Source organism: Scyliorhinus canicula, chromosome 11 (genome assembly GCF_902713615.1).
Source record: "Scyliorhinus canicula chromosome 11, sScyCan1.1, whole genome shotgun sequence".
NCBI classification, from domain to species: Eukaryota; Metazoa; Chordata; class Chondrichthyes; order Carcharhiniformes; family Scyliorhinidae; genus Scyliorhinus; species Scyliorhinus canicula.
In genome coordinates this window covers 163,564,993-163,580,547 of record NC_052156.1, presented here as the reverse complement: position 1 = coordinate 163,580,547, position 15,555 = coordinate 163,564,993, and the positions used below count along the sequence as shown (strand labels likewise).

Below are 15,555 nucleotides of genomic sequence, written 5' to 3'. Positions count from 1 at the left end.
ATTGCAAGTCTCCAGACTTCAAATTTTTTTTGGTAGATGTTGTATTCTCAGTAATCTGCAAGACTGGGATTAGTCCATGTTTATGTGTAAATGAACCACCCAAATTACCAGACTGACAACCGAGATCTCCATGGCATTTATGGATTGCTGCACTAGACTGTGTTCTACTTAACATCTTTCCCAAAATTGTTTTATTGTGGCGCAGTCCAAAGTAATGCAGACCAGAGACGCTTAGCCGCCAGTACAGAAGCTTCTGCTTTCATAATCGGCACAGTGGTCAGCACTTCTGCCTCAGCAACAGAGATCCGGGTTTGATTCCAGCCTTGGGTGACTATCTGTGTGGATCTTGCATGCTCTCCCCATGTCTGCATGGCTTTCCTCCAGGTGCTCCGGTTCCCTCCCACAGTCCAAAGATGTGCAGGTTAGGTGGATTGGCCATGGTCAATGCGTGGAGTTACAGAGGTAGGGCAGGACAGAAGAGTGGGCCTAGGTAGAGTGCTCTTTCGGAGCAGACTCAATGGGCCAAATGGCCTTCAGCACTGTCGGGATTATATGGATTCTAAGCCATAGTAAGGGTCCCAATTGTGTTACTTCATATTCTCTCAAGGAAAGGAATTCCTCAACCTGAACTGACCATGAACTGCTTTATATTGAAGGAAAAGTTCAATGTTACATTATTGTGAATAATCTATTCTGCCCACTGGTTCATGTAGGTGTGATAGTAGCTTTGTTGGTTTCAGTTGCAGACTTCACAATTGCATCCATTTGTTCCAAACCTGTTTAAGTCTTAAGGAATGGCTGGAAAGAATTGTTGAAGTACCTTGGGGGATTGACATCTCTGTTGTTGCAAAAATAAATGTTTTCTTTTGCATGAATACAAGATTAAATTCACATTTATCTAATGATTCTTTTAGCGCCTAAATTATTCACCTCTAGGTCTTGCCTTGGTTTTGACTTTCCCTGCACTGCAAGAATGATGTAGCCATTGATCTCAATTACCAATACCGCACCACTTGTTGCTAATTCAAGTGTTATGCAGAACTGCTTTTTCTTTGTTAGAGTACAGCATAAAGACAAACGGAAAGGAAACCTTCAAGGTCCCTGGGGGACTTACTGGGTGAAGTCACTGCTTGTTACCATGTCAAGTAATGGGATGGTTGTGGGTGACATTGGGTGAGAAGCAAGGATGTGATTTAGATGTGTATTGATGAGTAATTTCCACAATGAGAAGGGCCTTAGAGTGAGCTCAATAAGAGCCACCTGTCCGTGTTAGACACTGATTTTTGGTCTACAATGGAGTCTAGGATTATGGGGACAGGCAGGAAATCTGATTAAGGCCAGAGCCAGATCAACCATGATTGTGTTGAGATTCTGGATCTGGCGGGAGGGCCTACTGCTCCTGTTTCATACGTTATGTTCTTGTCAAATCGTACTCCAACCAGAGTCTGTGGCTAAAAACAAAATGTGAGATTCACCAACTGTAATTTCTTGGACCATATGCTGAAAATCAGTATTAGTGTATCGCAGAAGGGTCTTTATGGTTGATGGGTGAGGGCGAGGAGAACTTTTATTTGGCTACTTTATGTAATGGGCTTTTTGTTTTGTTACCATCGCTTTCTTAGTCACTCGTTTTTTGCTAAAAAGACAGCTTGAAACTGAAGTGTTACAAAATGAGTGTGAAACACTAAGTTGCAATTTCTCTACTGATGATTTCAAATGATTTTTGCAGAGATGTTGCAGTCCCTGGCACAGCGTCCAGCTCCAGCAAACACCAATCGAGAGCGGCGTCCACGGTATCAGCACCCTAAAGGAGCACCAAATGCTGATCTTATCTTCAAGACAGGGGGGAGGTAAGGGTTTTACAACCCTCCAAGAACTCTCCGTTCCTCCCACTCTGGCCTTTTGTGCATCTGCTCCCTCTCCTCGTCCACCCCCTCACCCCATCGTTGGCTGCCATGCCCTCAGCTGTCTGGGCCCTACGCTCTGGAATTTCCTTCCTAGACCTCTCCGTCTCCCCCTCTTCCTTTAAAATCCTCCTTAAAACCCAACTCTTTGAGCAAGCTTTTATTCACCCCTCCAAATATCTCCTTTGGCTGAACATCAATTTTTGCCTATTTATACATCTGTTAAGGGCTTTGGGACATTTAATATGTGAAAGGCACTATAAAAGTGCAAGTTGTCATTGGATATCACTATATTAAAATGTGCATGCTACTCCAACGGGTTACTCAGCCTATTTACAGGGGGGTTGGGGGGGAGACCCATTTTTGGATGAATTTTTTTTTTTAAATGATTAGGGAGGTGCCACAAGGGAGCATTGAACCATTCAGACTGGCTCACTGAAAAGAGCAGATAGACTATGTTCAGAGTCCTTGGTAAAATTGCACTTCAAGTCACCATTTTGATTTGTGCACAAGCAGTCTAAATGTCGCTCCAACATTCCTCCTCTCTGCAGGCAAATACTTCTTATTTATTTGCATTTCTACCCACCACAGAACCAAAATGGAACTAGGTCTGTCAAGTTGTAATTATGTGTCTGTCCGTGAAGAACCAGCACTCCTTGATAAGGGCTTCTTAAATCTTAATTCCATGCATCCTGATTGAACAAGGCAAAGAAAAATTGGCACCACTTTAAAATTGCCTTCTTTCTAATTATGGTTATGTCGCCTTATTTTAGACTATTGTGCAGAGGCAATGGAACGTATAAGATGTTGTAAAGTAGGAAGCTCTTTCTTGTTTGGTCAATTCAAATGAAAATGTCACAAAAATAGTGGTGTGGCATTTCCGGTTATATGTACCTTTGCTTACATATTTTTATTGGTTAAATAGTAACACATGCCTATATTGTAAGTAAGGATTATGTTTGTGAAGTTTACACCAGGATCCAATCTATTTTCTGTTTGAAGTATTTGCAATCTCACTTGATCTCTCTTGGGGTGCAGAAATGTAAGGGTGCTTATGCTAATTTTGCTGCTACGTTACACTTAAGTCGTGCAAAAAAAAAAAAAGCTTGTGTCTGAATTCCAAACTTTCACACTAGTTTTGGGAAAGCGATTAGAACCAGTGATGGGAACTTGACTCTCTTCGTCTGCAATGATGTGTAAGAATGCTCGAAGCATTGAGATTTCCACCATTAGAAAAGAAGAGACGTCCGGGAGACATAATAAAAAATTTTAAATCATGAAGAGATTCTGCACAGTTGGTCCAGACGACATGTTACAATGGCTCAAAAATCAAAGAATACAATTTGCAAAATTATGATACAGGAACTCAGGCAGGTCTATCTAACATGAAGCGTAATAAATGAGTTATCAGGTTTGAATAGGACAAAACAGTTTAAAGAGATACTTATTATGTTCAGCAACTATGTAGACTAATTATTTGGGTAAGGTACTGGAGGGCTTTCAGCATGAGAGGAGAAGAGAATCTAGGGGAGGGAAATGAGGGCTCCAAGGATGGGGAGTAATTTTTTGATAACATGCATTGGTTTATTAAAGCATTGTACGATATAGTTTGGACTGTAGGTTTATGCGGGTAGTTCTGTACACAAATGTAGTTTAGTCAGGGGAAGCAGAAATTATTGGAGAATATGTGTGACACACTGCTATTTCTCACTAGTGAGCAAGCAACCGCAGAGTAGTCGTGCCAAAGATTATATAGGAGGTTATTTGTCCACTGTGACATAACAGAAGGTGAAAAGTGTTGGGTGGGTGGGTGGTTGTAGTGGGGGGTGTGGCTCTGATGTGGTGAAAAAAGGTCATGTGGCTTCAACATATTTGTTTAAGGAAATTACGTACAGCTGAAATGTATGGCAGAGTTCTTTAGAAGATGATTATTCTAGTGAAGAGTTTTCATTGTCTCTTATGAGGACAAAAAGACTCCAGTTGATGAAAATAGTGGGGAGTACAGACCATAGTTTGCAGGCAAAAGGTCATGCAAGTTAAAGTATATGACAGTATTTGATTCACTGTATTAAGTAATCCTAAGTATTAATTAAATCATGTATTTTAAAAAATAAAAATGACTTGCACGTTGTACTATTTTGTTTCAAGTTGTGTTGCATTGTCCCTCCAAATCTAATTTTCACTTCCTGGATCAGAATATTAGCCTAGCTTAATGGAAAAATGATCTGTTAAGTAGTGGACATTATGAAAATATAGGACTTGTGCCAAATGATTAGACGATAACAAATGTTACATATGTTTTATTTTTTAAATGGGGAAGAGGATAATATACGGTTATCTGCTCCTTATTTTTGGCTTAGTTATAAATGAGTTCCAGAATGCATAGAAAACTGTGAAATTAGTGAATGGTTCGAAAATCATATCAGAAATATTTGGCAATGATTTGTGAAAGGCAAATTGCATTTGACAAATTTGAGGGAATCAAATCAGTTAGATAAATGCAACATTGATTTTTTAATAAGAATTTTCAAATGGCGTTTGACAAGGTATCATGAAAGAAACGTAATAAATTCAGTACATATTAAAGAGAATGTAAAATTATAATGATGGCCAGGGAACAGAAAGCAAAGAGTAATGGTAAACTAGTTTTTAAATTGACAAAATGTGCGTAAAGGGATGTGATGGAGATCTACTTGGAAGCTTTCTGTTGATCTAAATTGCTTGTCCTTGGACATGAGTAATGATGCTGAAGTATTAAATTGGGGAGCTTGGCAAAATGAAAAAGAATAAAAGAATATAATTAAGTTCTGCTTTATTTATAGAGGCGTTGCAAATAAAAGCAAGAAGTGATCTTGAACTTAAGCAAGACATTGATTAGGGTCAGTATAGGCTTATAGGCATTGAATGCTGCTCTGGGCAGCAAACAGGGTTTTAGAATGATCGGAAGAGATTATGCTTGTGAAGGTAGGTTGAATCACTGGATAAAAGCAAATTACTGCGGATGCTGGAATCTGAAACGAAAGGGAAAATGCTGGAAAATCTCAGCAAGTCTGGCAGCATCTGTAGGGAGAGAAAAGAGCTAACGTTTTGAGTCCGATGACAAAGCTTTGTCGGACTCGAAACGTTAGCTCTTTTCTCTCCCTACAGATGCTGCCAGACTAGGTTGAATCACTGTTGCTTCACAGTACTAGGGGCCCGGTTCAATTCCCAGCTTGGATCACTATCTTTGCGGAGTCTGCATGTCCTCCCCATGTCCTCCCCATGTCTACTTGGGTTTCCTCCAGGTGCTCCGGTTTCCTCCCATAAGTCCCGAAAGATGTGCTTGTTAGGTGAATTGGACATTCTGAATTCTCCCTCTGTGTATCCAAACAGGTGCCGGAGAATGGCGACTAGGGGCTTTTCACAGTATCGTCATTGCAGTGTTAATGTAAGCCTACTTGTGACAATAATAAAGATTATATTTATTATTATTAAAATTAAATCAGACAGGCTTATGTGGGAATCTGATAGACATGTTAAAATCTGGAAAGACATTGAAGTGGTATCAAAGGAGCAGAAACTCAATCTTGGCAGAAGAAAAGTAACATGATCAATGCACAACATTTACCTGGGATTAATTCTGGGCATGATCCTTTAGTGCCAGATTATCTTCGCATTATCTAGAGTTTGGTTTGTAGGTTGACATTAACTTCGAATTAGAAACATTGAATGCGGATTTACTTCGGATCTACAAGTCCAAAATAAACTCCAGAAAATTTCCCCAGTTTCTCTGCTCTTTCGTTCCTTTTGATAATGAGCTAGCATTTATTTTTATTTTATCAGAAATTATTTTCAGCGGGTTTGCTTCCATGAAGAAAACTAGGTTTAAATTACAAGTTTAATAATTATAAAATCATAGAATTTTACGGCACAGAGGGAAACTATTCGGCCTATTATGTCCGTGTCGACAAAATACATCCATTCCCGCAGATGGTAGGAATCTGCAGCAGAAATTGCAGAAAAGTGTTTTAACTCTTTAACTGTTTTACAATTCTGATGGGCGCATATCCAAACTAACATGTATTTCATTAAAAAGTTTCTAATAGGCTTGTTGCGTGCTTCCACTGTTTTCTGCTTATAGGTCCACTGTGGGTTAGGTGGTTCTATGAATTAAGAAAGTTCACCCCAATTGGGGTGATACAGAGATAGGTGCTACTATTGTGAATACAAAATCAGCTGGTTTGCTCAGTCGTTGCATCCAAATTGCATCCTGTTTCACTTGTTTTTAACTTCAAGGCAAAGGATTATATAGTATTTACAAAATGCATTTGTAACCTTCAATTAGATTATATCTGAATTTAAAAGTTGTTGCATTGACATACAAAAAATGCTCATCAGTGCAACCGTTTGGCTTCCTTTCCAAAATATAAGCTTTTAAAATTAAACCATCAGTAATGCATACAAAATGATTTTGTTCAAGATGCTCACTTCAAAGTTTGTGGATATAATTTATGTAGTATTTTTATTTCAGATTTTTGCTGTGAACTGCTGCAAAATGCAATTACGCAGTGCACCCTTTAAAATAAAAATATAGTACCAACAAAATATTTTGATAGTGAGAAATTGTGTCTTTCGATCTTTTTAATTGGTCGGGAGAATTGGAAGCATCCTCAAGACAGTCGGTGTTACTTTTTTTAATGTAGGTGGGGGATATTGATGCAGGACAGAAAGGAATTTTCATACCTTGTGTCGACATCTTTGAAGTTCTGTCTTGTAATTAAGTCATGTCTCTAAATTAAATTTTTAATTTTATCAACTTCAAACCTGAAATTACCACCCAAATGTTTTGATTGATACGTACAAAATTGAAAATTACGAAAAACTGTTTACCGTGTGAAACTTTGTAATAGTTTTTATTTTGTTTGTATAGGTTGCAATATAAAGACAGATATTCTTTTTCACTTCTTACCTGTCTTCCATAAAAAAACAAGTAGCTTCATTTAATGTTTTACTTTATATCCAGCGATTTGTATATGCTTGTATAAGTACTTTCCTGGACAAAGTTTCCAAAAACAGTTTGTTGATTGCTGTTGAAAACAATATAAATCTCTGAACTTTTGGGAATGCTAAATCTCTGAACTTTTAGGAATACTCGAGGATAAAATGAGAAAATAAAAGCACGCAGGCAGTATGTCTGTGTTTATTGAACTGATCTTTGCAACTTTTCTTCTGTCAAATTTAAGTCCAGTTAGTATTATGGAAGGAAATTGCTGCAATAAAGTGGCACAGTATCTCTTTCATCATATTTCTGTTTTAAACCTGAATAGTCCAAGGTTGGCTTATATTGGTTGCTGAAATTTAACTTTATGTAGTTTCCTTTCAAAATAATGCAAGTGTTATGCCGGTACCCAGACCCAAATACCTTGGGAAATGTGTAACATCAGGACTGACTTTAATGCACTTAAAATTCAGAGGAAAGCATGCTCTATGTCCAGTTTTTGAAACTCTCGTGATGGATTTTACAGGAGGTAGAAAAAAAATGTACAAATCGAATAGGCCAAATGACAAACCATTCTTTCAATAAGATGCATCCAATCTGTGTGATAAAATGGGAAGCTAGTCGATTATGATCCTGAAGTTTTGCCAAGACTGTAGTCATTACTTGCACTGTGATTCCTGTAAATGGTGCCAGAAATGGCAAAAAGCATTCTGATTTTTTAACAAGCATTCACATGACAGACAACCTTTAACAATCCAGCGAATGGCAGGGGAAAAGATTAAAATCTTTAATCTGAATAAAATCTTGATTCAATTTGTGCTGCTTGGAATTTTTTTAATTAGAAAACTTTTAGAATTTTTTTTTTCTTTCTTCCTATCCCTTTTCAAAAGCCCGTGTTATTTTAATAACTCTAGCTGTGCATGTAGACCCATGCAATGAGTTGGCCTTTCATTTTGATGCTGGTTATTTATTTATTTTTTAAATCAGCTGTGTAAATCAGATTTGTGCACCGCTTTATGCTAAACTTAATTTAGTTATTTTAACAAGTTAAATCTTGCAAGGAAAATAAAAGGAAGATGCTCGAAATCTGAAGTAAATCCTGGAAAAATCTGAAGTAAAATTTGAAGAAAATTCTGGAAAGACTCAACAAGTCTGGCAGTTTCAGCGGAGAGAGAAAGAGTTAACTTTTCAACTCCTCTTCAAAACTCTCTGATTAAAATCCTGATGCTGCACATCTCCCACAATTGAACAGGTTTTTCGTGGTCTGCATGGCTAGAAGGACTAGCCGATGGATAACATAATAGATGTCAACACTATCAGCCATCATGATGACCTTTTCGGGACCAGCTTGATCTTGTAGGTTTTATATTTCAAGTTCAGTTACAAGGAGACGCCTCCTCGAAAGATAGAATCCCCATTCGGCTTTTTAAAAATTCTATCTAATGCAATAACCATCACTTGCGTGTTGTTTTTTGCAGAGAACAGTAAACATTGTGTTTCAGGAAACTTTATTGATAATTATGGCCAGGTGGTGATAGCCAGGGACAACTGCGTTTGTGCAGGATAGAGTTCTTTTGTTTTTATCCCGACTAATTTCTGGGACATTTAATAAATCTGCTTTTGTCAAACAAAAATATAAAGCCTGCAAATTCTGGGGATACAAAGCAGGGTCTATTCAGCAGAAAGATCAGCCTTTCCTTTATCGGAGTCCTGTTCATGGATAATATGACAAATAAAACCAGGTTTGGAAGTGACTGTAGCAATACAATTGCATACCTCAAACCTTTTCTTTCTAGAATAGTTAGGAATGAGTTACTGAATACGAAGATTGACACAAGTACTTGAATGCAGAGAACAGTCGCCAGCAAAGCTTGTCGTTAATTGCCTTGCTTGTTAAGATAATCTCCTCTGACTTGGTTGGGTAGTGCCACCAACTTGAGAAATCTGAACTTCATTCTACAATTTATTTTTATAAATATGAAGGTAATTTTTCAGTAATGTTAAAAGTATAACAACAGCATGACTGCATCAAAGTTATTCATTGCCGTTTTACTGTCAACGTCAATTCTTGATTGCGGGGGGGGGGGGGGTTTGAAGCCTTGATCATTTCATTCCCATTCAATAGAATAAGCTGCAGTTATGAAAATGTTCTCATCTTCAGTTTTGGGAACAAAAGCGTTTGTCATTGTTCATAAATCCTACTTCGCCCATTATTGACTGATCTCTGCTTCCAACCTTGGAGCCAACCTTTCCATTAATAAGCAGCTCAGCTTTCAGACCACATGCTCGAAATGTGTGAAAGGCATCATTCCTATCATTAGGACATTAAATCTCGGCTGCAATATTCTCAAGATCCTTATTTTTGGCCAGCTTTAAGGTGCTGTGCAAGTGCAACACTTGGGTACTATTATTAAGTAAAAATCTTGATTCAAATTCCACAATTTATTTTTTAAAATCTATTTGAAATTAGCAATAATGATGTAAAAAGAATGCACTTTGAGTACAAGGTTGCCAAAATTGATATAAAGTGCTGAAATATCTATTGAGAATACAGATGAATTTTCAGGTGCTGTCTCTTCATCAGACTTGGATGGTTCCCCAGCTAAAATGTTTGCTCCTCTCTCCACAGACACATTGCCTGCTGAGTGTTTCCAATTTTTTTGCTTCAGATTTCCAGCATCTTTGGTTTGTTTTCTTTTTTTGACTATAATTGATGAATTTATACACGTGCTTCATACCTCTGATGAAATATAGATTTAGAACGTATACTGGAGTATTTTGACTCCATAAGACAAATGGTCTTTCATTTGTGAAGGCCATTCATTTTAGTTATCCGCCAAAACCCCAAAATAAAATTATGGCGAGATCTTCCAGCTGTTCACGCTGGCGGGATTTTCCGGCCCACCAACGGCGCAACCCTGCCACGCGCGCGGGTTTCCCGACGGCGTGGGGTTGTCTCAGTGGGAAATTATATTGTCTGCGGCAGTGACAGATGGTACTGCCACCAGCCAACGGCAGGCTGCCGAGGAACCCGCCCTGGGGCGCATCAGAGAATCTCGCCCTATAACTTACCAGTAATTTAGTTATGGGATATGTTGTCTAATTATGTTACTACATGATTAGCAGTAGCTGATACACAAGAATATTTATTCAGTGAGAAAGCTTTAAAGTAGCAGATATCCGGGGCAGCACGGTGGCACAGTGGTTAACATTATTGCCTACGGCGCTGAGGACCCGGGTTCGAATCCCGGCCCTGGGTCACTGTCCATGTGGAGTTTGCACATTCTCCACGTGTCTGCGTGGGTTTCGCCCCCACAACCCAAAAGATGTGCAGGATAGGTGGATTGGCCACACTAAATTGCCCCTTAATTAGAAAAAATAATTGGGTACGCTAAATTTTTAAAAAAAAAGTTGCAGATATCCTTGGCACATGTTGGCACAAAAGGTGCAACAGGTGAAAAAAATTATGCAAAAGACGTTAGTTAGTGGGACTTTGTACAGATAAATATGATGGACAGAGAACAGGGAAAGATCTGCAGGAGCTTCTAGTGATACTTTTATGCTGAGATATAGCTGACTGATTAATAGATGTAGTGGGTAATGTTATATTTGTGGCTGTATTTTAGTTAATGCTGTGGTAGGTTTTGGCGGTTTGACTAGTTGTGAGTCATTCTTTTTTCCCCTTTCACATTAGAGCCTAAATCCATCCAGCCATCGTGTCAATAACGTGCATGTTTATATGCTTATTATTTCCCAGACAATTGCAAGCTAACTTCTTTTGTACCTTTGTAACCACCGGCTTTGCATGACAGCGGCTCTTTATGAATATCTCATCACACTGCAAACAGACAGCTCACTCCCTTGATAAATCTGCAGGTTTCTAAACTGAGTCAGGAAGGGTCTAGGATTGGTGCTCATTTGCAATTGCAGCCCGCAACTGGATTTAGCACCCAAAGAGACTAAAAGCAACCATGATTCTCTTTTTTTTTTACTGTGTGCAGTGACCCCTGCTGAAAATACACTTCAGCCTGAAGGGGACGGGATCAAACTTGGTTTTGTGATCAAATTGCCTGTCGCTGTTTCCTTTTGGTGCTCTCCCGTTACTAATACTTGATTGATGTACCAGAGGGGAGCTGTCACTCTCAGAAATGCCACCCAAAGGTTTTCAAATGAAAGTATTGACATGTTCCCAAGAGCCATTGATCCTAACTTTATTTTATTGCAAAAAAGAAAGGTCAATAAAAACAACCTCCTACCCTCCACCTGACTGACAAACTGGAATCTAATCTTAGGATCTGCTAGGGTCTGGGAACCCCAAATTGGAAACGCATGCAGCACTGCAGGAAAGGTATTGATGCCTTGGGATGCAGGAAGAAATAGTTAACAAAGAAAAAAGGTTAATGTCTGCACGCATTAAATAACATTTGGAAAGTGCATTGGTGTAACATTTTGTAAGTGTGTGACATGTTTTTCATCCCCCCCCCCACCCCCATTTTCTTCAGCGTTCCTTACCCAACACATCTAGAAGAGTGGCTGGTCTCAGCCCAAAGACTGCGCTTTGAATTTCAATATTAAGAACTGGAAATATTTTGTCCCTTGGCCTCGCTGATTGACCAGTGCAACCACCTGGTATCTCAATCAATGGGGCGCACCAGCATTTTGGAAGCAGGATGAGTGTAAGTTTAGACTCTTGACGGCCCAGACAAGCTCACAGATGCTTAGCATCTCGGTTTGAGCATTAAGAACAGTAATTTGTGTGAGAAAATAAAAGGCCAATGACTGAAACTACTTCAGATTTTATTATTTAGAAGGGAAAGCGTTGAGAGGTGGCGGGGAGAGGAGGTAATTAGAAGAGAATATGAAAATGAGTATTTTGTAATTGTTTCAAGGAATACGTTTTTTGAATTTTATCAAATCAGTACTTTATTGATCTTTTTTATCATTTACAGGCGACGTTGATGTTAGTGACAGGTGGCACTTTGACTTGCCCTCTATCTCTGATATCAAAGGTATCTGAGTCCTCCCATCGAGAGCAGTGGACACACCTCACCATGGCTGTCTAGAGATCAACACGTGCCTGGTACGAGCCAGGCCTTGGGCAGACTGTGCAGCCTCCGACAATAGCGCAAAGTGGCTGGCAGGCTAAACAAAACAAGAGAATTGATAATGCTTCTACAAGAACACTTCTAAGTGTTAATTCTTATACATCTTTGGCACCTTTTAGAATGAGAGTGAATTGTGAGGTGGCCTATGTGTCAGTAAGTAGTAAAACAAAAAAAAAACAGATCCATTTAATTAAGGATGGGGATTACTTCTTGAGTCGAAGATGTTTTGGACTTTGTTCACCAGTATCTTCTGGTTTCAGAATTTTTAACTTTGTGTGAATGTAAACATCCTTCATATAAAAATTTAGTAATGAAACAGCAGAAGAAAGGGAAAAGAGATCTTTTTTTGTTGAATGGAAAGTGTGAATCGGAAAAGCAAAGCAGCAGCAGTCCTTCCCTGAGGATAGTGTGGCAGGGCGATGGGGGAAATATTTTCCCCAGAGCAACAAGAGATCGGTTGGCACTTTTAGTGAGAACTTGGTTGTACTTCTGGATAATGGGACAACAATATTGGGCGGGAATTCCCAGATCCCTTTTTGTTTCTGCCACCTCCAATCAGCAATTGTTCAGTTACTGCTGAGAAAAGGTTTGAGTTTTAAACATAAAAACGTGTAAAGTCCCAGATCGGAAGAAAAGTATAAGCCTACCATAAGCCAACAACTAGAACAACTTGGCAGCAGAAACTGGTGTTAAGAGGGCAAAGAAGCATCTAATTCTGTTTTGTTCTGCATTCAATTTTTGGAATTCTTTGAGATATTTGTAAACTTATAAAATCTTGTTTATTTTTCAATCTTTTGGCGACACAGATGAACACCTAAATGAGGGCTTGCGTGGGTTTGAATTTCTGTTTGCACCAAAATTGCCATCTGGTTGTTAGAACGACTGCAATTGTCAGTGAACGCATTTGCTTTCATGTGTTTTTGAAGGTACGGCTTTGTGCATCAAGGAGATGTCACTTCAGCAAACTATTTGTAATAGCACTGTCATTTCAGTTCAAAGCTCACCATTGTTTGTTTCTTCTGTTTGAAGTATCTGCTTGTACAATACTTAGTGGAAGCTAAGTGTAGAAGTATATGTTTGGCTTCACAACACAGCATGGTTTAATTCGTGAGTTGCTGAACCTTTTGGCTGTTGCCAACCTTGCAGTAAAAAAGAAAGTTGTTGACCTCATTAAGTTTCTGCTCAGACTTCTTGTGCACGCAGGCACTCTTCTTATATTTTAAAACGCACAGAACGAGGAGAGTTAAAGAAAAAACTTGTGGTGCAGTGTGTTAAGTGTTAGAAGTTCTTTTTGTCAATTTGATTTGTGTTCTAGAGTCATCCTAGCTGACGGCTGTTGAAGGTGTCTAGTTGCCATCTGTAAAATGGTTTCTGATGGATTTAATTCACTTCCTTTGTGAATGGAATTATGTGTACAAGGTAATCACACCCAGAATGTGCAAATTGCATTTGCTAAAATATAGATGTGCAGGTTCAAGCTCTTCAATGCACTAACTGCATAAGTCCCAATTTACTGCTGAAGTGCTGGGGTGGGGGCGGGGAAATGAAAATATTAGAATCTGTGTTTATCTCTGTACATCTCGTGACTGGCTTCAGCATGGTCTATTAATTTCTAACCATCAGTTTCTAAGAGTTTTGGCAACTTGAATTGTTACATGCCCGAAAAGAATCTCACGCTGTTTGAAAGTAAAATTGCCCGCGGGATTGTTCGAGATCCTGAAAACTAGATTTAAAATTTGGAACCAAATCCAGCCCATCTGTTAGCATAAAAATCTCATTTGTCAGTTTTCTGGCCAACCTCATGACTGCTACATATGGAAAACCTTCAATAAACGGAAGATTTTCCAAAACAGACTATGGAGAAATCTGGACACACAGTTTTCCTGCCTGACATTAAATCCACACACTCGGTCCACCCCTGCCCCCCAATTGAACTCGAGCACAGATCGCCAAGAGTCTGGGTCTCGAGTTCCTTGTATGTCCATGGGTACCACTAGAATTTAATATTAAAATTCTACAACAGACAGTGGCAAGCCTCCTGCTGAATTACCTGAAACTGAGAGGGAGGATTCCCAGGTAGGTCCATTCCTCTGGAGCTCATCAATAACTAGGCCTGCCAGTCAGTAATTAATAGATCTTGGGATACGACAAACCTTCGCGGCTTTGTTTACTGATTACCAAGTTTACCATACTAAATTCTAGTTTTCTATCATTTGGTACCATTAACTTTGATATTGCCCCCCCCCCAGGAGAATGGTATTGGATAGCTGACAGGCGTGGGGTTGAGCCCTTGTTATGTGGATGGCAAGCACCAGGAACACACACATTGCATGGCAAATAGCTAAACCTAGCATTAAATGGCAGTTTGGTTTCAGGATTCTTTGTGAAATGGGTTTCAGCTTTGTTCTTTTAGGGCACTGAAGCACAGCAGAAAATGGCTCCTAATTTGGTTTAAGATTGGCAATCAAGGGGAGGCTGATGTGGAAAATGTGAGATAGACCAGTAGTTAGTGTTTCTCTGAAGCAGGAAATCAGGTATATCATGAGACCGCGTGGAGTGAAGTTTTTAATCTACGTCTAAATATATTTTATCTGACCCATGAGGGAATTTGCTGCTGATCCTTGGTACCAATGGGGAAATTATTCAATCTCTCATCTTTCTAAGTGCAGAAGATTCACCCTCTGAAAATGACACCAGTCAGTATTAGCCTGCTCCCCCTCACTCTTTAGTGCTGTTTACTGAAAGCTGCACGCACAGGTATGTGGATGTCAGGTAAGTAGAGGATTTGGTTTGGCTGTGACAACTGCACTGATCCAATCACCTTACTGACACTTCCACGGTTCAAATAAAGAAGACTAGCGTTCTGATGCGGTGATCGACCGTGACAGGCATCCGTGAAACTGTACCTCAAACGGAGTTGGCACTTTGAGGAGAGGAATGGGAAAAGTATAATATTATCCATCATGCTCTGTATTAATTGTGATATTTGACTGTACAATCAGAAGCAAGGATGCTGATGGCTAAGTTTGTAGCAACCTTTTGTACATGTTCTTGTATCGTAGCTCCTTGTATAACAACAGAAATTGTACTTCAAAAATACTTAATTGACTGTGAAGTGCTTTGGGGTGAACTGAGGTCACGAAAGATCCTGTATAAAATGCAAGCTCTTTAATTGTATAATATTGAATTATTCCCTTCTGCTTTCTAAGCTTGTGAATCACAAACTGCTAACAGCTTAAGTGTTTTACATTTTAAAAGCTAATGGTTTACTTTAATAAAGTTTCACTATTTAGTGATATGTTGTCAAATTCGTATTTTGGGATTTGAACAGTCCCCAGGTTGAATCTCCGCTGTTTGATCGTGTGTTCGACGCAAAGCCTCATCGTCTGGAACAGTTTATACAATTTTGGATCAATACAATGCTGCCAACGTGGAACTACTTATTAATTAGTACTTCCTAATTGTGATCCAGTGTGACCTATTTGCTGTTACTTACAAAGAATGAAGTTAAAGTTTTTGGGTTTTAGTGACATCTAGTTGAAAAGCATGGTAGTAATTATTAATCAGG

General features: G+C 39.0%; 1 protein-coding gene across 4 annotated transcripts in view; it reads left to right on the top strand.

Annotated features, from left to right (window-relative positions):
* Positions 1-15,283, top strand: part of upf2 (UPF2 regulator of nonsense mediated mRNA decay) — a 136,719-nt gene extending 121,436 nt beyond the window's left edge. For 3 of the 4 annotated variants that reach the window (XM_038811917.1, XM_038811915.1, XM_038811916.1), the window contains 3 exons: positions 1,730-1,850; positions 9,512-9,567; positions 11,832-15,283. In XM_038811917.1, coding sequence (XP_038667845.1) covers positions 1,730-1,850; positions 9,512-9,527 — 137 coding nt within the window. In that variant the 3' untranslated portion in view covers positions 9,528-9,567; positions 11,832-15,283. The remainder of the gene's footprint in view (positions 1-1,729; positions 1,851-9,511; positions 9,568-11,831) is intronic. The other variant, XM_038811918.1, reaches the window with a different exon arrangement.
* Positions 15,284-15,555: the final 272 nt, after the last annotated feature.